At 36.2% G+C, this 22,677-nt stretch overlaps 1 protein-coding gene across 21 annotated transcripts in view; it reads left to right on the top strand.

Annotated features, from left to right (window-relative positions):
• The window catches only part of nrxn1a (neurexin 1a), a 173,878-nt gene that overhangs the window by 62,505 nt on the left and 88,696 nt on the right, over positions 1 to 22,677 (top strand). For 17 of the 21 annotated variants that reach the window (XM_026276952.1, XM_026276945.1, XM_026276949.1 and 14 more), the window contains 5 exons: positions 1,559 to 1,860; positions 3,476 to 3,499; positions 4,731 to 4,892; positions 10,751 to 11,195; positions 17,583 to 17,966. In XM_026276952.1, coding sequence (XP_026132737.1) covers positions 1,559 to 1,860; positions 3,476 to 3,499; positions 4,731 to 4,892; positions 10,751 to 11,195; positions 17,583 to 17,966 — 1,317 coding nt within the window. The remainder of the gene's footprint in view (positions 1 to 1,558; positions 1,861 to 3,475; positions 3,500 to 4,730; positions 4,893 to 10,750; positions 11,196 to 17,582; positions 17,967 to 22,677) is intronic. The other 4 variants (XM_026276954.1, XM_026276953.1, XM_026276943.1 and 1 more) reach the window with 1 other exon arrangement.

Genomic DNA, 22,677 nt, shown 5'->3' with positions numbered 1-22,677 from the left:
TGTTGATATCTCCAGGGTTTATCTTAAGAATATTCCAGATAATTCCAGAGCAAATGAGCTGGTCTTATGGTGTGTTAGGTTAATTGTGTTGCAGATTCCTGGATTTATGGTAATTTGGTTCAGTCTTGCTGTAAATTGCCTGTTAAAGTCATTAATATTCCTGATGAGAAGTAGACTCAGCTCTGCTCTGTAATAATGTAATTGTATTTACCGGTAAGAAAGTAGCTGTGGAGATAGGACTTCACACTTTATTAATGGGCGCCTCTTCAGTTAATATTTTAACCAAGTTCCCAAAATACACTCGGATCTGGGTGACAGTCGGAGTTGTTTGCGCAAGTGGGAAGAGGAGTGAGAGTGTGCGCACGCCTGGGTTCTGTGCCAGGATGCTTACAGTAATGGGTCTCGCTGACTGATTTGGTAATTATGTCCTGATATGTGTGGCTGCTTTATTTATGGTCACCATTATCAAGGACCTTGGTTCTCATTTATGAGCAAGATGGCCCTGACCTCAATCTCGTAGGTGTGTAGGTGTGTGTACTGACAGCAACCAATCACTCTCAGATTGACTGTGGTGAGTTTACACTATGTTTGACCCCTTCAGTATGACTTCAGATTGACTTTTGGCTTTGTATAAGTAGGTCATTTGAAATTAGCAAGTCTTGTGTCCAGTAAGTGTGGGAGCAGATAGATGACGGTAAGTGAGCTGCTCTGTATTACTATGTGATGGAGGGCTACAGGGTCAATGACGTATAAGATTGTCCACGACAAAGTAAAGGTGCTTTAGTGTTGGACAACTTTTATAGCATTTTCAAGAAAAGTTTTAATTTTAATGACTCTAAAAATGTCATATGATCCAACAAAGAAGAAATAGCATATTTTTCTTAAATCTTGAATACAGGTGTGAATATTTTTTCATGTATTTTGTTACAAACTTTATTGTTTTCTACACTTTTTTTTAAATGTCATGAATTATTATTTCATAAGTATCATAAATACCATGCTTTTGGGAAGCCGCATGCACCTGGCATTTTCCAAACTTGCTTTTTAATGAAAAGTTCAAATTATGTGATATTTTAAGAGACGTATTGATCTTGACACACAGTCACAAGGGTCAGCAGGTGTCCTTTCTATGATATCACTTCCTTTTTTTCTAGCATTTTGGTTGGAGAACTTTACTGTTGATTTTACAGACATATGGTTTTCATTCATATGCAGTAATAATCTTTCAGACATAGTAATAAAGGATCATGACAAAGTTTTTAATCAATAATCACTACATTGCATCACCTCGACATCTTTATGTCCATAAAGTAATTTTATTTCAGAAATTTAAAATGTGTCCTAGGTTTGATTCTGCGTTGTATTCATGAATCACATTTTTTATGTGTTTTTTAATAAATCAATAGATAGATCAAAAAATCATGTCATTGACCCCTATTTTGCTCTTCTTTCCAAGAAAACTTTTATATTGCACTGTATTGGTATTAATGCATCTCTTCTAATGCGAAGCATTGGTATGCTCCCAGCTTACCTGCTTTGTTTATCCATTTTATTGCAGAGAGGGAAGAGTATGTGGCCACCTTCAAGGGTTCAGAGTATTTCTGTTACGACCTTTCCCCGAACCCCATCCAGAGCAGTAGCGATGAGATCACGCTCTCCTTCAAGACCCTGCAGCGCAATGGACTGATGCTCCACACCGGAAAATCTGCAGACTACGTCAACCTGGCGCTGAAGAATGGTGCCGTCTCACTGGTCATCAACCTGGGCTCTGGGGCCTTCGAGGCCCTGGTGGAGCCCGTCAATGGGAAATTTAATGACAATGCCTGGCATGATGTGAAGGTTACCAGGAACCTTCGTCAGGTAACCGCGCAGAAAAGGCAGAGGTCGAGATTGGATACATTCAGATTCCGATTAGCATCGCCTCAAACTAACCCACAGACTAGATTTAACCGTATTTAACCATTTTAATTAATACCAGGGTCAGAAATTAACAATATTTGCCCTCTGGAGTTGATTCTCAGGGGCATTTTTTAACTTTGTAAGGGCAATTTTTATATTTACCTAATCAAATGTATCTGTGCTTAAATTTAACCAGTTGCTTCAATCAGTTCCAACTCTATAGACTGTTACTAATAAAGCATGGCTGTTTAATGCTGCTCATGTACAGTACATGTAATTATGCAAACATTTGCATAGTAATGGCTTATAAATTAAAACTAATTACAACATGAAGCTGCAATAACATGATAAAATCATTATTGTTGATTATTGCTCTGTAATAATGATTATTAATGTTGATTAATAGAAAGCTTTTGCTGGAATATAATCACTAAGGCTATCTACACTGCTAATTCAATCTCTTGCATAGTTTCTGCACTTTGTTGTTTATGAAGATGAGAGAATATGCGAATGCAGATTCAGAGTTCTGTCAGTGAGCTTGCATATTGAATAGTTCTTGCGTTCTCCGTGATGACGAATCCAAACACCTCTGATTTGACATTGCATTCCTAAACTCAACAGAAGTGTGTGGTTTGGTTGTTATGCTCAATTCTGCAAACAATTCGTCAATTAAATTAGACACTTTCTATTCATTTCACTTTAAGCTTGACAGATTGTAATAGATCTTGAATAACTGTGCAGGGGCCTGTTAATTTCCGACCCTGATCGAGACATACTTCTATTTAAAATAGTTCAGGTTTCCAAATGATGTATTTGAAAGTTGCTTAAAGATAAGACTAAAAGAGAAAGTTGAGAATTTGTTAGGAATTTGGAATAAAGGAATTTGTTAGGAATTTGGTCCGCTTTTATCATTTTAAATTAGCACTAGCGCTCATTTATGTAGCTGATGTAAAAAAGACGCTCCTGAGATTAAAGTATTCATTAAGCAGCTATGAATTCAGCTTTCAGAGACGATTGAACGTACTTTATACACCATGTCCCTCGACTAATATTTAAATTCAACCTCAGACGCTATGGCATCTATCATCACTATTTGATAGCGCCACCTCACACTACATTACATGAGTGTGTCACCTGTCAGTGCAGAAAGCGTTTGAAGTGTCAAGACTCTGAAAAGATCCTAGACGTGTGGCACGAAGTTGGATAGGACAGGCAGTAAACATAAAAAGCTCGGTGATGCGTTCCGTCACCAGTAAAGTTAGCGAGTGCCAGGAATAGGAAGAGACAGTGTTTGGAACAGAGTAGACTAGCTCCGTCCCAGAGGAACTCCACGGTGCAGATCTTGTCTGCTTCTCCTTTCCTTCTCTTCTTTTGCCCTTTTTAAATGTTTACTAACCTGCTTTTGGGGAAAGAAACTAACCTTTCATCCATGGAATGTGTCATTTACTAACCTGTTACCTCTTACTAACGTGCAACGCTGATGTACTAACCTTGGCAAGAGACCATCTTTTTTGAATGAGGAACGGTGTTCTGTTCACAGTTTTTTAATTTCCTTTCTCCCCCCTTTTCCACAAAGCACTCAGGCATTGGACACGCTATGGTAAACAAACTACATTGTTCGGTAGATATCATTCTAATTGTTTCTTAGTTTGGGTTTGCCGTGTGTCTATTTTCCTTTTTTTGAACCGTAGACATCAATACTAAACAAAAAAAGGGGGAAAATGCGGTTGGTACTCTTTACGCTTACTTCCCCTGCCCTGCCCAAATTCCCCTTTTCTTTTTCTTCTCATTGGTTGGGTTTCCTCAGCTCTTTATGTCCCGTCCATCTTCTCTTTTTTTTCCCTCTTAGGTTATCTTGCATCTTTTCCTTCGTTGGGTTCTTTTGCATAAGGTTTTGCTCACCGATCGGTCTCGGCTGGCTGGCTCTGAGTTTTTTCATTGGTCCAGCTAGCTTTGAGGCCCATTGTTCAGCATGGTGTGCATCCTGGCCACCCCGTGTACTAACACCTCTGCTCCATCAGTACATTCGAGGCTGGCATGGGTGGCCGGTCATCTTGTCTGTTGTAGTTTTTGCTTTCTTCCTTTATGTGAACACGCTTATGCATGCTAACACTTCTGCTGTGACTGGTCTCATGAGCTGCGTCGTGTTTGTGTCCTTCTCCCTACCCTTCTCTCTTTACTCATTCCTGTGCAGTCTAATCTGTAAGAAGAATCATTCTCTCTAACTAAACATTGTTTGCATGTGGAGAGAGAGGGATAATGAAGCATGCATCCATTCAACCAGATCTGTGAGAGATGTGCCTCTAATTGCCTGTGCTTTCATTTCTAACCTCTTAACACGCCGTATTCTTTGTTTCACCTCATATAATAACATTGAAAACTGCTAAAACTACTTACATGCACTGGATTCAAGTGATACTAACTCTCAGAAACACACATACTACTAACACCATTTTTGTGTCTGCTGATTTACTTTTTGTGCTTTATTAAAGGCACCGCTAACATTGAGCCTGGGCTAATATGCCGCAGACTTCCTCAGCTCAGACTTGCTAGAAGTTCATACCAAAAACGTAAATCTAGAAAGGAAAAAAAAAAAAAAAAAAAATTAAACAATAAATAAATAAGAATTTCTGAAACAGACATGAAAATGGGTTCACCTTAAATCAATAAAAAGAGAAAAGCTAAAAATAAATCTGTAAATAAGAAGCATTAAAGGCTAAAACAAAACAAAGCCAAGCATCCAAATCCTTACGAGGGGGACCAAAGCCCTGTAACAGTATTCAAGTTATATGTGAGTATAGCGTGTCCTTTCCCTGTGCTTTGTTGTCTAGGTGACAATATCCGTGGATGGAATTCTGACCACCACTGGATATACACAAGAGGACTACACCATGCTAGGCTCCGATGACTTTTTCTATGTCGGGGGTAGTCCCAGCACTGCCGATCTGCCTGGATCCCCCGTTAGCAACAACTTTATGGGATGCCTGAAAGAGGTAAGTGCACTGAAAATTGCTTCTTGAAAAAAGTAATTCCATCCAGAAATCTTCTAGTAATTTAATTCCCTTCTGTTGCTACTATATTACATGTATTCAATTACTTTTTGAATCATAGAAAGATACAACCTTGCAGCTAATTCACTAAATTGATTCGCAAATTACTGATTTGAGATATATTTAACTAGTTTATTTTTATTGAAAAAATCCTCTAAAAATATTATTTTACTTTTGGAATGAAAAAGAGAGATACGACCTTGAAGCTAATATGCCCATATATGTGTCTTAATTAAAAAAAAGGTAATGAATGTGTGAGTGTGTGTGTGCGTGCATGCATGCGTGTGTGTGTGTGTGTGTGTGTGTGTGTGTGCGCGTGCATGTGGGAGCATTTATATACATCCATAAAGTGGTTAAAATAAGTACTGAACACATCACCATTTTTCTCAGTAAATATATTTCTAAAGGTGCTGTTAACATGAAATTTTCACCAGATGTCGGGAACAACCCAAGAAATCCATACATACAAAGAAAACAATGCAAATAAGTTCAGAAATTACGTCCTGTGTAATAAAATGGAAGGACCCAGGGGAAAAGTATTGAACATTCTTACTGAAATGTATTTAATGCTTTGTACAAAAGCCTTTATTGTTAATGACAGCTTCAAGATGCCTTCTATATGGAGAAACTAGTCACATGAATTACTCAAGTGTGTTTTTGGCCCATTCTTCCACACAAACAGTCTTCAAATCTTGAAGGTTCCATGGGCCTCTTTCTATGAACTCTAATCGTTAGTTCTTTCCCTTGATTTTCTATTGGATTAAAGTCAAGTGATTGGCTGGGCCATTCTAAAAGCTTTACTTTCTTTCTCTGAATAGAAATGAGAGTTTCATTGGCTGTGTGTTTCGGATCATTGTCTCACTGGAATGTCTACCCTTGTTTCATCTTCATCATCCTGGAAGATGACAACAAAAGTTTTATCAAGAATTTTATCTGTAAATTTTTCCATTCACCCTTCCTTCAATTATATGAATTTTGCCAGTGCTACGTGATGTTTTTGGGGTGATGTGCAATGGAATTTGACCTCTAAACCGTATATTATGGCATCCAAAGAGTTGAATTTTTGTCTCCTCTGACCAGAATATATTCTCCCAGTATTTCACAGGCTTGTCTAAATGTGGTGCAGCAAACTTTAAATGAGCTTCAACATGATTTTATTCAGTGATGGAGTCTTACGTGGTGAGCATGTATAGAGGCCACGGTGGTTGAATGCATAACTTATTGTACTTATTATTTTCTTTAAAACAATTATACATGCTAATTCAATGTCTTTCTGAAGCTTTCCACAAGTGATTCTTGTTTCTTGGAAAACTCTTCTTATAATGTATTTCTTTATTACACAGAACTTAATTTCTGAACTTATTTGTATTGCTTTCTTTGTATGTATGGATTGCTTGGATTTGTTTCTGACATATGGAGAAAATTTCATATCAACAGCACCTTTAGAAATATATTTACCGAGAAAAATGTATAATGTGTTCAATACTTATTTTACCTGCTATATATATATATATATATATATATATATATATATATATATATATATATATATATATATATATATACTTTTTTGTGAAAAGTGGGGACATCCCATAGGTGTAATGGTTTTTATACTGTACAAACTGTATATTCTATGGCCCTACACCAACCATACACCTAACCCTAACCCTCACAGGAAACTTTGTGCATTTTTACTTTCTCAAAAAAAAAAAAAAACTAATTCGGTATGATTTATAAGCGTTTTGAAAAATGGGGACATAGGTTATGTGCTCATAAGTCACCCTCTACTTGTAGTACCTGTGTCATACCCATGTCATTATACAGAATTGTGTCCTGATATGTCACACACACACACACACACACACACTTTCATTTTTTTTATAGAGAAAGGGCTATATAACATTACAAAAATATTTGTTTCAAATCAGTGCTGTTCTTTCGAAGTTTCTTTTCATTTAGGAATCCTTAAAAAAAAAAGTATCACAAAAATTTAAAGCATAGCAACTGTTTCACTATTGGTAATAATAAGAAACATTACTTGATATATGTAGTAATGTCTGTTACAAATATAGCTTTGCATATTTAGCTTTATAAATTCTAGTGTGCCGACATATATCGTCATTGCATTTCGGCCCTTACAAATTCTAATCTCGGCTTGAGAACCTTTCCTGATCCTGCCGTTATGGTTGCACTGCTCTCTCTCTCTCTGCGCTGTATAAACTTGTAACATGTCTCGTACACCAACAACTGAGGGAATTATTTATCAGTCGCCACGGACTCAGGAGCCGAAACACAACGGCAGAGTTGAAATGCATTCTTTAATTAACATTGCTGATGAGGTTTCCTCACATCTAAAGACTGTTAATTTGAAAATGGGTCACAGATCGTCAACAGTGACAGAACTAACAAATAAACAAGCGTGTGACAAATAGGATAAATAAGTAAATAATACATTTAATGAAATACATTCAGATCACTCAGTTTCCAGCAATATTTGATAGGTCTGCGTGACAGATCACTGGTCCACTACCTCACATGCTCTTGACATGAGCTATCTGTGATCCTAATACTCCTCAGAGGAAAACTGTAGAGAACATGTTGTCTCATCCATCAGCTTCCATTCTCCATGTTAGACTAGCATCCCTGTGGAATGGGATGTCCTCTGATACACCAGCTGGTGAAGTAAAGAGCTTTTCTGACTGCCAGGAAGTCGGAAATGCTTTTGATGTTATGAACAGACATTAAACACCAGCCATTTTTGTTTTATATATAGATAAATTCATCTTTAGCTCACTTCGGTATGCTTGTGGAAAGCAGTTAAATCAAGCTGATTGTGATTGATTTATGAAACAGGGAAACAATGCCTTTTACTTGGTTGAACTTAAGGTGCTGTAGCTCTTGGTGATTCATTCATTAACCTTTAGACCCACAATTAGTGAGGGATGCTCACTGGCATTTACCTTGTTAGTCTATTTATCATGTCCAATCTTACACAAAAGTAGGTCAGTGGATCTCAACTGGCTTTTCCTCAGAAGTAGTTTTTTCATTGGTCACCATCTGACCCAACACAGAATCCAAATTGTTTATTGCACACATGTCATAAAAAAAAGGAATCTAATAAAATTGCATAGTTTTTTCTGATGGTTTCTATAGATTAAAGGGATAGTTCACCCAAACTAAGATTCTCAACAGCCGGCATGTGACACGTCTTCTTCTTCTTGCTTTACAGCAGATCACAGATGTATACAGTAAGTGCATTACCACCACCTATCTCTCAAAAGGACCATTGACACTCCCAATTGAGATTGTAGATCGAGTGTCAATGGTCCATTTGAGAGATAGGTGGCAATAATGCACTTATAAGTCTGTGGTTTGTAACAATATTTGATTAATTTTTTATTTGCATTTAGCATCTATTTTCTTAGCTGTTTGCAGCTCTGTTAGAACATTCTTAAAAAACAATTTGTGGAACCTAGTTTAAATGTAAATCCTGGTTTTAGACAGAGGCATCTAATGCATCAAATAGACAGTGATGATACTAGTGCCTTTCTTAATGCAAATGTAACACTTTAAATGCTTACAAATTCTTACAAGAGGCACAAACATGACAAAATGTGTCATTTTGTCAGATTTTGGAGGCATTGGAGCAGTGCAGACTCACCATTTGTTTCCCTTCCCAGCCTCCAGCTTTCATTTCAAAACCAATCCACAAGCAATCAATCAGTGTCAAAACATGAAAGTGCAGACTTGTGTATGCTGTGGTCTGCTGCCGCGTGTAGGCGTTTGGTGTCTCTTGTCTGCGCTAAGGCACTATCATTTCCACAGATTAGAGGGAGGCCTGAGGTCATTGACCTGTGTTAACAAACACTCCAGTGCTTTGAACTCATGAACAAGAATTCATACTAAGAGGATTCTGAATAGATTCTCTTCTTTTATCATTCACAGGCTTTAAAAGGACGACTGTGCATAGGTGGTACAAGGGACCTTTTACCATTTTAACATTTGCAAAGGTCATGTTTAATATTTTCAAGCATTATGAGTGTGTGTGAGGTACATAGAGGACCTCTAGATGTGTGTTTGTTACCGTACACGAGTAGTTATTTATGCCGAGGTTGATTTATTCAGGCGTTTAGAGCAGGGTGCACAAGAAGCCCATTCATCATTAGTGCATTTGTTTTAATGCGCCCCTCTTCTCAGGGGCATTTGGTCAGTGCTTTCCTGGCTCCTGATCGTTCAGATCAGGTGGCACAGACAGATGCGTCGTCCTCCACCTGCTGTCCCTGCCCCTAAACTCTCATCTGTAATGCGCTCTTCTCCGGCGGCCATGTTGTGCAGTGTTTTATCACAGATCGCTTGTGTTTTTCCCCCGTGTGAGAAAAAAGGAGGAGGGGTTCACTCCTGTGGCCCGTTAATGGCTGGTAAGGCTCTTGTGCCGGCCTGTGATTGGCATTTCTGAAGCATCATCAATAAGCTTTTTATTGCATCCGCATACCATTATCTTCTTTCCTGGCAAGGGCTCAAATGAAATCGAAACTGAATTAAAAGAGGGTTATCGTGAACACTTCACAGTCTGGTGCTCGGGTTTATATCACAGGTTTCTGGCCTTGTGAAGGAGAGAGGGAAAGAATAGTGCCCCACATTTTAAGAGGGCAGAAAAATGCTCTGCTATTTGATTCCATTCAGATTGAATAGTAAAACGACACCGGGAAGCGTGAATGATTACATACCCACTATAGCACAAGATAAATATAGTCTAAGGATATGTACTTTTCATTTCAAGACACCAGTTTGAATGTCAAAGTTTCTTTGACAAAAGCTTCACAAAAATGACACATTTGAGATGTATTCTCCATACAAATGTATTGATTAATGAGCGTAACGACTGAAGTGACAATTTATTTATTTAAAATGTAGAATGATGTATTTTTGTTTATGCGGCAATATTATCAGTTTTAATTACTGCACGGATGCCAGAGGAGACTGATAGTTATTTGTTTCTGTCAAAAATGTACCAGAAAAAGGCAAAGACATGAAGTTTGTTGCATCATTATCAGTTACGTCTCAAAAAAAAACTTTTAGTGTCATTGAACCTGTTTGTGGTTAATGTAGTAGTCAAAAAGAGGATTTCACATGTAGTCAAAATATTGATTATTTAATATTTTAAGGATTTAATGACAATGAAAAAGTGGAGAATGGAATTCTTCAAAACATAGATGAGTACATGTAGATAGAATGTGGATCTTTATTTTATTTTATTTTATTTTATTTTAATAAAAAATAAATATAAAAATAATCTAGTGCATAAAAAATAAATATAAAATAATAAAAAAGTAAATAAATAAAAATAATAAAAAAGACAATAATTAATAATATAAGTAATAAATATAGATAATAATAAATAAAGAGGTGATAATAAATTCAGGATTAAAGTTATTACAAATAAATTAAATTTATTTGATCAGATCATTTTTTTTTCCTATTATTACATTTATTTAATTTTCTGCAGGTTTGGTCCTCTATACAAATGCACATATTACATGTAAAAATTAATTTATTAAAATAATACTAACAAATTATATTTAGTAGCAGCTCCAATCAGAGTCGTTACTGTAGGGTTACTGGACATCTTGTACACTTTACTGATTCAGGTCTTCTTGGTTGAAATAATATCGGAACAGAGTTTAACACTATTAATATGATTTCAACCCCTTGTCCAACCTTGTCCAGTAACATAAATGTGGTATAAATTGTGAATGTATTTTTTTGTGAACTCACTAGATATTTTCTCTTTTCACATAAAGGTTGTGTACAAGAACAACGATGTAAGGCTCGAGCTGTCTCGACTGGCCAAGCTAGGCGACCCTAAAATGAAGGTGAGCGGCGTGGTGGCCTTCAAATGTGAGAACGTGGCTACCCTAGATCCTGTCACCTTCGAGACACCAGAGTCATTCATTACCCTTGACAAGTGGTCCGCCAAAAAAGCCGGTTCCATCTCCTTCGACTTCCGCACCACTGAGCCCAACGGACTTCTCCTCTTCAGCCACGGAAAACCCAAACCGCAGCAGCAGAAAGACCCAAAGAGCCCCAAAACCCTGAAGGTGGATTTCTTTGCCATTGAGATGCTGGACGGCCACCTGTACCTTCTGCTGGACATGGGGTCGGGCACCACCAAAACCCGTGCCGTCAACAAAAAAGTCAATGACGGGGAATGGTACCACGTGGACTTCCAGAGAGATGGGAGATCAGGTAGAATTTGGTTCTGTTCTGCTAATGTATTTTTGATGTATTCAGTGTATGGTTAGACGTAAGCTGGCATTCAAGGTTTACGAAAATATTGACATAGCCGAGACAGCAGTGTTCTCTCACGCTCGCTTGAACACAGTCGTATCCGTGCCTTCCGGAGCGCACTGTCAAGCAGGCATTTGAATATGAACAGGACCTGCAGTCCTTCCTGTCTTCCCCCTCCTTTCTTGCTCTGTCTTCTCTGGCGGAGTTGCTATGGAAACCAGATTTGGTTTCCCAAAGGAGAGAGTGAGTTAGTGCACAGCTCTACCAAGTAAAGACGTTCATCCCTAATGCTCCCGCTATTCCCCTTTTCCTCACACGTCGATGCCGTTTGCCTGGAGTCAAAGGAAAAAGTGGGAAAAGGCTCTATTGATCCGCTGTTATTGCGAATATCTATTCTTTTCCATTTCCAGATATAGAAACGCCAGTCACCTGTATTAGTTTTGACATACACTGTGAGATTAAACTGTGAAAGTTATTAGGAGAAAATTAAATAGCTTTTGGAGCACTTATGAAATCAGATTTCTAAAGCAGGAGTGGTATTTTTGTTTCATGCCACTATTCAATTGGGATTGGATATGGTTTTGTTAGGAGCGCAGGTTTTTTTTTTTTTTTTTTTTTTTTTTCACGGTTTTAAATCTTATTTTTCATCAAATCATCATTTTTATCCACATGGCTTGGTTTGATGTTATTCTCTATGCTTTATTGCTGCACAATCCACTGGCTGTATAAAGCGAGAATAAACCTTTTCTCTAAGTAGCATTTCATGGAACTCTGAAACGCCATTGACAGATGGGACCTTGCATGTCAGGCCTGCAGAATGAGCTGTGTCACTCTCCCGCCTGCGCGAATTCCCTGCCTACGCCACTCGTTTGATCTTATATGGGCAGCCATCCTGGTGCAGGGTGCGTGCGTGTGTGGGCATGCTGGTGTTTTTGCGTGCGTGTATGCAAACATGTATGGTTGTGCATCTGCAAATGCATCTATTAATGAGAATGGACATATGTAGACATATAGATATGCGTCAGGGGCGTTTTTGTGCCTCTGCAAAAAAAAGTAGGATGAGACAATAAAGAAGTTTTCTGCTATATGAGGTTGGGAGTATATGAACCACTTATTTTTCTAAAGTGACAGGCAGCCAGGCCACAAATTGGCCTGAATGAGTGGGTCAGTCTGGTGGAAATGGACAGGCTAAGTACAAAGTAAACACACCCACTCAGATCTCACCACTTTCGGTCATTTCTGAATTGAAATGAACTGGAAGTGATCTATGAGTGAAATTTTAGTGACCATTTAGCTCAGTTAAATGAAAGCGGTACTTCCGTTTCTGTGACCGACATGAGACCTGCGGTGTTTACAGAGAATTTGTTGACTAATGGTCCAAAAAGAAGGTGACTATTAATAATAATAACCAAACATCAGTTACCAGTAACAAGCCACATGATGTATGCTTTTAATACTATACTACTGCAGTGATTCCTTTTGAAGGAATGATAAAAAATAAAGTTTAAAAATGTTTAAATCATTATTTCTATTTGTATATGTTGCATTGACAAATAATAATATCTTTATCTGAATTCAAATAGAATCAGTGTGTCAAAACTAAATGAAGAGACAATTTTCAACTATGTTCATTTATACACTACAATTAAAAAGTTTGTAGTTTATAACTTAGTATTACTTAGTATACTCATAACTTAAGTATCAGTGCTGTCAATTGATTGATTAATCTTGTTTACATAATATGTGTGTGTATTGTGTATATTTTTTACGTATATATATATGTATACATGTGTGTGTGTGTGTGTGTGTGTGTGTATTTATATATACATAATAAATAAACAGTAAACACACAAATTCTGTAAAAAAAATATATATATTTTGGATGCGATAAAATCGCGATTAATTGTTTGACAGCACTATTAAGTGATTGATTTAAGATATTGATTTTTCTTAATGTTTTGAAAGAAATCTCATGTGAAGGCTTAATCAAAATTAAAATGCAGTAAATTCAGTAAAAATGTGAAAAAAAAATTACAATTCCATGTCAACTTTTAAATGGTGGTTTAGTTTCCATATAGCAATTTATTTATTTATTTATTTATTTATTTATTTATTTATTTATTTATTTATTTATTTATTTATTTATTTATTTATTTATTGTATACTAAAATATTTACATTTATTTTATTATTATTATTACAACTTTAATGAAGAAAAATTGAAAAGTGATATCTCACTCTTGAATGTTTAAACATAAGTAAAGAAATAGCAAACAGTTGAAATTATCTTAGAACTCATCCTAGACCAGTTCAAAGTTTTTTTTCTTTGTTAGTATTCTGCATTATTACTATTTATAAATATAGTATGTTAATATAATGCATATAAAAATAATATAATATTGATTGTTTGTTGATGGTGTACAATAAAGTGAATTCCATTCACACTTCAAGCTGCAACCATGCAACATCAAATGAACTGGAAAATGAAACATGAAAGAGACTTAGCCTTCTTTTTCAGAAATCCACTCTACCCCACTGGTGCGTGTGTACATAAAGTAAAACCGGCCCGGCATTAGGCCGTGCTGTGTAATCACTGAGCAGAGTGAATGGAAGTCGAGATGATGGAGAATGCTCATTACTGATGACCCGGGGGAGATGCTTGGCTGCTGTTTAGGGGTACAGTCGCCAAGTGCGCAACACAGGACAAGATAATGTGTGTGTATGTGTGTGTGTGCGGGTGTGAGAGTGCAAGAGGAGAAAGTGCCGCTATGCCTCATCAAATCCACAAAGACGTATTACAGGCTTAGAGGAAAATGAAATTCTTATTTACTAACATTGTTATAATGTTACAAGTGGCATCTCTGCAGTGATGTATCAAGCAGAATAGAACGGAAAGCACTATTTCAGCATATTCGTTCAAATGCTTGGCAGGGAACAAGTTGCACAGAGCATAATTATAATTTACTGTGCCACCATATCTGGCCGTTTAGTGTTTCTCCCTGTTCTTTGGGTGTGCCTGTGAATAATGAGTCAGATACAGAAGGCCGTAATCAGTCTATGCAATCACATTTAATCTCAAAGTGAATTTTTCTCCCTCTCGAGGTATGTGACGCAGATCTGAGTTCTGTCCCAGAGCTCTACATCACAGACTGGAAAGCACAGCAGAACGATACTGCAGCTATTCATTCAAATCCCACAATAGCCATTAATGATGAAAATAAATCACAGATCTGAGAACAAATACATCCTTTACTGGAGCTTGGCACTAATATAAATGTCCACTATACTCACTAATGGTCCTGCTGTTTTTTTCCTGTGATCTATTCACAAACAAATTATAATGAAAATCCATACATTTTTGGCCAATATTTGTTTCGATTTTAGAGGCATTTAAAATCCAAGTTAGTATTTGCAGATTGACTTAACGTCGCGAGTCACCAAAAAATGAAAAATCTGCCATAATTAACTCTTGTTTCAAACCTGAATGACTTTCTTTGATGTGTGTTACATAAAATAAGGTATTGTGAAGAACAGTTTTTGTCCATATAATGAAAGGCAGTGGGGTTCAAAACAAACAGCTCTGTATTGTGTGTGTGATCCCGGTATTCCCTATGTTATAGGAACCAAATGTACACAGGGATAGTAATACTAGTAAATTTTGACCTTGTGGGGACATTCTTTGGTTCCCATAAGGAACAAGCTTATAAACCATACAGAATGATCTTTTTGGAAAATCTAATATAGAAGAAAGTTTTCTGTGATGGGTAGGGTTAGGGTAAGAGAATAGAAAGTAATGTTTGTAAAGCTTAAATGTAAGCCTATGGAATGTCCCAATAAAACATGGATACCCAATGTCTCTTTCTGAGTGTGTGTTACCCAGAAAGCAAAGAAAGTCATACAGGTTTGGATTACAGAAAAGCGAGTAAATGACAGAATGTTCTGCTCTTCTGTAAAAACTGTAACTGCACACTCATTTAATTGATTTTACACATATATCTAACGCATTCTCATCCCAAGACGTCATATACTGACACTTTTGACATTTTGTCAACATCCTACGCACATGGCACCCTCTAGCGTCAATAATAGACGCAGATTATGGATTAGGTTTAGGGTTAGGGTTAGGGTTAGGGTTCTAATATTGACGCTAGAGGGTGTCATGTGCGTAGGATGTTGACGAAATGTCAAAAGTGTCAGTATATGACGCCTTGAGATGAGAATGGCCTGATATATCAGCAACAAATCTTTGAGACGATTTCCTCAAACTAGAAAAAAGGTAAATAGTACTGTAAGTAAAGTCGATAATGGATAAGTAATGTAAATAATTAATCCGAGGCGGAAAATTGTAACATCACAATCAGTGTTCAATAATCAGTTAACAGACCTTGTCTTAATCTACTGAAACAATTAAGGTCACTGACTGATACTCTCGGGAAACAACGAAGTATACAGTAAGCTAGTCATAAATGACCACCACTGCTTGAAAAAAATATCTCATAAGTCAGCCACATAAACATATCAAAACACATCTACAGTTATGAAAACTGCTTGTTGTCCAAACATTGGTAAAAAAGTCTGCAGTTATATATTTTTCTTCACTAAGCCTGGCACTTCCATGAGATGTGCGTTTGCTTTAGTGCTTCGTTAAATGAGCTGTCCCTTTAACATGTTGCATGCCTCGCAGTGCCACCTCCAGCTGACCCCTCGGTTGCATTCACACTAATTTGCTTTTATAACAGAAGCTGCATTTTTGTCATTAAAGGAGCACTGTTTTGGCACCGAAAAGGCAGCATCTTTAATTCTAAGCCGCCTTTTATTGAGTTTGGACTCAGTGTTGGACACTAATAAACAGGATTCAGCAGTGGCCAACGCTTTGCGTTAATCCCTGCCTGTTCTCTCCTATCTTGCCAGTAATGGCTTTTCTTTAGTAACTGCCTTCAAGGCTTGAATAATGGCAGTGCACAGTGGTGGAAAATGAGAAGGAAAATTCTGAATCGCCGGCTGCGTATAAATGCCTGTTTGTTGGAGTCGCCAGTAAAAAAACAATGAGGGTGATTATGGAACTCATGAAAGTGTTTTAACGTTATTAGACTATGAAAGGCTCATCTCACCTGAGAGTGCTGTCTTTTTGCTCTTTATATTAACCACTGTTGTAAAAGCGGTATTTTAGACATAAACCATAAAAGAAGAGGGAAGACTGAAACATGTCTTGAAAGGGAACACAAATAATTTGTGAGAACTGTATCAGTCACAGCTAATAAATTAGATATGAATAGAGCTCAGAGTTTATTCTGTTCTATGCCCTTTTGATAGTGATGACTATCCAGTGAATCTGGTACATATTGTATGCTGTTGCTATGGAGACTGCTTTTTAAATCTTTGTCTTTGTGTGAGGGTTTGCACTGTGAGTTCAAGACAGCCCAAATCAGATGAAAATATGAAAGCATGTGCACATATATGAATGTCAGTCACTCTATAATGTATTTGTGACTGTGAAGCCCCATTTCCAACAATATGTAACATTTAAATTACGACTATACACATCCAGTATTAGTATACACCCAATATAGTACTGTACAGAGGACTTTATTATACAGATTCCCACAGCAAAAAGATGTTTGTAATAAAATAAAACGTCATTATATATTATATTATATTATATTATATTATATTATATTATATTATATTATATTATATTATATTATATTATATTATATTATATTCACCAAGCAGAAGTAATAAACAATTATTTTGAATATTATTTAAATTAGTTTTGAATACATTAAATAAGTGCATACCTTAACCAGAAATTATGCTAAAGATTTCTCAGAGTGCCAAAGGCCCAAGTTTTGTCCCAGGCTTTTTATTTTTTTTTCTAGCTCCAGTCTTGTTCATAAATCATATTTTTGCTATTGACATCTACATCAAGCTGATTTGATCATCCGCAGAACGATTTTATACTCGACACATACCTGCAAATGCAAAACTGACAAATCAATGCTATAGGCGCTGTTCTGACAAATGGTGACAAAGTGTTGCTCTGAAATCTTCTTCCAGGCTTAAACATGAATATACAGCAGCAACATCATTTCTGATTTACTTTGAGGAGACTGAAACTGAGAGATTTCTGTCTGCGTTGTGTGCTTTGAAAGCAAAGGGGGTTTTATTTACAGAGGAAAGAATGAAAGATAATTTCAATACCCTTAACAGAGCCTCATTTGCATAGTCCGCAATTTGCATATATAATTTCTCATTAAAACTGAATCAAACTTTTTAGAAGTTGCTGAAATGGCATCTAAACACAAAGTTAACAAAATTAAATTTGCTTCTCGTGGTTTTGTGACAGGCACCATTTCCGTCAACTCGATCCGTACTCCCTACAACGCTCCCGGTGAGAGTGAAATCCTGGACTTGGAAGACATACTTTATCTGGGCGGCCTGCCAGAGGACCGTGCTGGTCTGATCTTCCCTACAGAGGTCTGGACTGCGCTCCTAAACTACGGCTATGTGGGCTGCGTGCGAGATCTGTTCATGGACGGCCAGAGCAAGGACATCCGGCGGATAGCGGAGGCCCAGAGAGCAGTCGGGGTGAAGCCGTCCTGCTCTAAGGAACCTCCCAAACAGTGTCTAAGCAACCCCTGCCTGAACAGCGGCACCTGCAGAGAGGGCTGGAACCGATATGTGTGTGACTGCTCAGGGACGGGCTATCTGGGACGCTCCTGCGAGAGAGGTGAGTACCTGTATTTTGCATGTCGAGTCAAGGTTCGGTGGACTTTTGATATGGTGACCAGATTTCTCATGGTTCAATACGGGACACGGAGACGGTGTGTGTAAAATACACATACACACATGTATATAGTTATTTTTATATAAACTTAAACATACATTTATTTGAATGAAAAATAACGAAAATAACGAATTCGATAACGAATTGTGATTGGATGGTAATTTTGTTCTACGTCAAGCTTAGTTATCTTTGATTAAGCTGTTCTCGCATGACAGAACACTTCTACTACTCACTCTGATCACCCAGTCGTAAAGAAATTTTGAAATACGGGACAAAACATGATTTTTTTCAAACTAAGTTAAAACACTAAAAACAGAGCTGGAATACGAGACTATCCTGGAAAAATGGGATGTGTGGTCACCCTAGATGAGATTGTCTTTTATTTTTGCTGTGTTGTGCTGGGTAGTTCTACCCACATCAGTCTCATTAGCTGTGTTTCCATTCACCGATTCTAATGCGCATTTTGGTATATTGCATAAAAATACGCTGGATGGAAACGGCAAAATGTACATGAATTCTAAAAATTGCTCTCAAAAGTCAGATAAATGTATTATCCCGTTAGAAAATATGCACATAAACTATGATGGCAACACTTAACTTTGGATATAACCAATTGCATGAGAGTGATTTTGTTTTTAGTTAATTGTTTATTTCTTAAAACCTAGAACTATTGGTAAAACCATTGTTTTCATAATCAGTTTAGAGATTTTGCTTACATAACCTTTCTTTCTGATTAGTGGAAAGAAAACCTCCAAAATACACATTTAAAGGTTTATTTTAAAAATCTATTTGTGTCGGTATATTTCAATTACAATACATATTTGTTTTCTAAAAATCTAAAATCTCTACTTCAGTAGCACTTACGGTATATACAATAATGTTATAACAGAGGGGTTTGTTCATATATGATTCAACTGATATAATTCAAACAACCTTTTCTTTAAAAAAAAATGTAAACATGATGAGAAGTTTTTTTTTACCACCTGTATTTTCTGATTCATGGAGTGATAAAAAGATGTTTACTCTGTAAAAACCTTTAATATGTCAACAAAATGAGAGGGGAAAAAAATTAACATATCATCAACCAGTGTTCAGAATTCTGTTCTATGTTTGCAATTCAGTTTATATTTAGACAATGCCTCATTTGCATAGTTAAACATAACATTTCAGAAAGCTTGTCATACAAAACAAATGCTGTGATTAATTTAACGCTGATATCTGTTGGTTTAAAAGTTTATCCTGTTCAATTGAAATGCTTTGTTTAAGAAGTGCACCGTATTTCTATCAAATAAATGCCACTTGATTTTTCATTCATATAGTACGTTTTAAAGTGTGGCTTAAAGAGCCAAATACTTTTTAGGGATAAACACCACATACTGTATGTTCTCATTAGCTAGAAGAATCACTGCTTCTACGAAAGATCTGTACGCTCATTCTTTCTCTCATGACGTGTAAAGACGTGGCACTCATTCAGAGATATTTTTTCCATTATGTTGCGTAGGGGAGGGCGACATTCACCGCTTTGTCGCCTCGGCCGTAGCATAGAAAAATATCTCTCTTTGTCAGCTCATCCTTGACAGTGAGGAAGAAAGTGCAGCTGAGCTGACGTTACTGTTACCGTGGTAATTGTGTTTCTCTTCAGTCCATGTCATCTTCAGAGAGAGCCACTCAAGCATGGATTTTGTTTTTGATTTTGTCACCCTTCCTAGCAGAATTTTAATTCTGTTGTTTTTCCACATGAACAAAATGGCCAGCGTTCACTCAGGAGTCTGGGGGAGCTCTAAGTCCAGCAATGCATTTTTACCCCTCATAGGCACCTCTGTATATTCATTCTGGAAGTGCTTGAAGCTATAGTGGCTAATTCTTTAATGGAAATGCATCTCTCCTAAGCTTGTTGCTGTTGTCTGGACACTGATATCACCCTGCAGCAAAGTCGCTACTGTGGGAAAATACAATCAATTATATGCGCATTGTTAAAGCTCTGTGCAGGAATTATGGAAATGATTCAGTCCGTTAATCCATCAAAGATGACTTGCTTTGTCATCGCCCGAGCAAAGTTCACCACAAATACCCATCAGAAAGAGAATGGTGCAGTCTGGTCCCCTGTTATAGGTGTTGCCAGCTTCCTCCAGATGCACATTTATAAGACTCCAGTCTCAGAGAACAGCTTTTTGTGCAATGGTGGAATGGAGAAATGTAATGGGATAGACACATTGAGAAAGAGACTGAGAGACAAAAAGAGACAGGAAAATTAATTATGGAAGTACATGTTAAAGTTTATATATATATATATATATATATATATATATATATATATATATATATATATATATATATATATATATATATATATATATATATATATATATATATATACATACATACATATTTGTCAGTGATAATGAAGATGAGAGAAGATGAGATGATTATTGTCATTAAAGATGCTTAATGACAATAATTAAACAGTTTTATTTAAAACATGTTTGAAATATGGTGAGGGAAATATAACTAAGAAAATAATGCAGTAAATGATTTTTGAAGAAAATAAAAAGAACCGGGTGAAATTATCTAATAATAGTATATTGAAAGAATTGAAGCTAAAAGAGCTGAACAATGAAGCCCAATTTCTTTGCACAGGTAATGAAAAACTGACAAACTTGAGATCTATCAGAATGTGCAAGTCATTTTTGCCATAACTATGATTTGATAGTAGTTGCAGTTACAGAAATATAGTTTTAGTTTTTTTTTTTTAATGCACACAATATTTTTTCAAGGTTTGATTAAACTAAAACTTATTACATTTCATTTTGATTTTATATAATTATATTAGATAATTTCAAAAGATTATATGCTTATTTTATATACTGTATATTTCAGTCTAAAATGTAACTAAAATGTGAAAGATTTGACATTACTGAAATGCAAAAGTTTTTTGTTAAATGTGTGGTATACAAAAAACAAGTGTTTTTTTTTATATTATTAGTAGGGTTGGGCAAGTTAACGCATTATTATAGCATTAACACATTAATTGATTAAAACTGATAATTATTATATTGAACATTAACACAGTTTTTTATTTTTATGAAAGTTCGTTGCTCACTGGCTCTGAATACACATACAGACAAATCATGGGTCACAGGAGGGGATGCTCCCAATCAAATTATTTAGGCTAAGCATCAACATTCACAAACCACTGTCCACTGGTATTTTTTATAAAAAAAAGAATGCAACAAGCTCGTAATCATGACTTCATGTTGGAAATAGGAAGTTTTCGATAGCACATAAAGACAGCAGAGAAGCGCTCTAGAGTGAATCGTTTTGTTACCTTTGGGGTTTATTATTTTGAATCATATGGGACGCGGTAACACACGTCCTCTCACAATATATTGCTTTACACATCTATCACTTTTGCCGCTCAGAAATATTCACACAATCATGCAGCACATATCAGAATCCAACCTGTCCTCCAACCAATACGCTTGTATAGGTCGTTTGTTCAAATCCCTGAAATACGACACATCAGAGCGTCAGGGGCGATTCTAGGATTTTTTCAACTGGGGGGCACAAGAGGGGCGACGATTAATACAGAGGGGCCAATCTTGTGTTGTTTGAACTGTATATCCAAATCATTTCAAGAGTTCAGTAACCTTTAAAATCAGTAATAAACAGTGATACCCTATTATATTTTAATAGCAGGTATTCACTGCTCTAAAAAACAAAAAAAATCTAATCCAATTTGTATTAACTTTTCACTTTACAAAAGTGAAAGAAAAACTGTAATAAATAAAATAATCTAACGTATGAATAGTGTACAACTCACAAATAATAATATAATTGATTTATAATAGCCTTATATAATATATATATAATAGCCGTATTTATATAAATGCAGAATAACATTAATAATTCATAGAAATAAATACACAATTAATTAATTAATATAACTAATATACATTTAATATAATTTCATTATATGTTTTTGTTTATTATCCACATCCCAATTCAATTTGCATAACAGCAGTTGCAGTAAATTTGCATTGATGAATAAACAAAATCAACTTATGTCAAGGCTAATTAATCTTGAGCATATTGATTTAAAAATATCATATATCCATACTTTTTTAGAAAGCTACTTGTTCAAAAAGGTAGCTTTAATTTAACATGTAAAATATGTGGATCCTATAAAACAGTTTAGAATAGCTTAATTAAATATTTCCCTCAGTGTGTCTAAAATCAAAGCGCGTGCTTGCGCGCTCGTTCCCGCGTTCATTATTCGAGGTTTGGAGACATTTAAACTCTTCTTACATTTAACTGGCGTTATGAAATATTTATAGGCCTATTAGTTATTTATTTTGCTATTTAATCATGCATTAAATAATTATTTATGATTTTTTTGAGAATGTTTCTGGGTGTCATCAAATGACCTTTTGTCAATAACTTCTGTGAAGGGAGGGAGAGAGAGCTAGAGAGAGAGCTTTCCAGGGTGCAGACAGCAATAGCGGAGCACCATGGTGATTTAGAACACCAACTGAATTTATTAGGAATCTACAGACGCAAATAGACTAAAGGTGTAGAAAAATAAAGACCTATATGTGTATTTTGGACTTTTTTTCACCACAAGTCTGAAAGAAGAAATGTTACTGAAGACAAACAG

Source organism: Carassius auratus, chromosome 12 (assembly GCF_003368295.1).
Source record: "Carassius auratus strain Wakin chromosome 12, ASM336829v1, whole genome shotgun sequence".
Lineage (NCBI taxonomy): Eukaryota > Metazoa > Chordata > Actinopteri > Cypriniformes > Cyprinidae > Carassius > Carassius auratus.
This window is presented reverse-complemented; position numbering and strand designations above follow the sequence as displayed.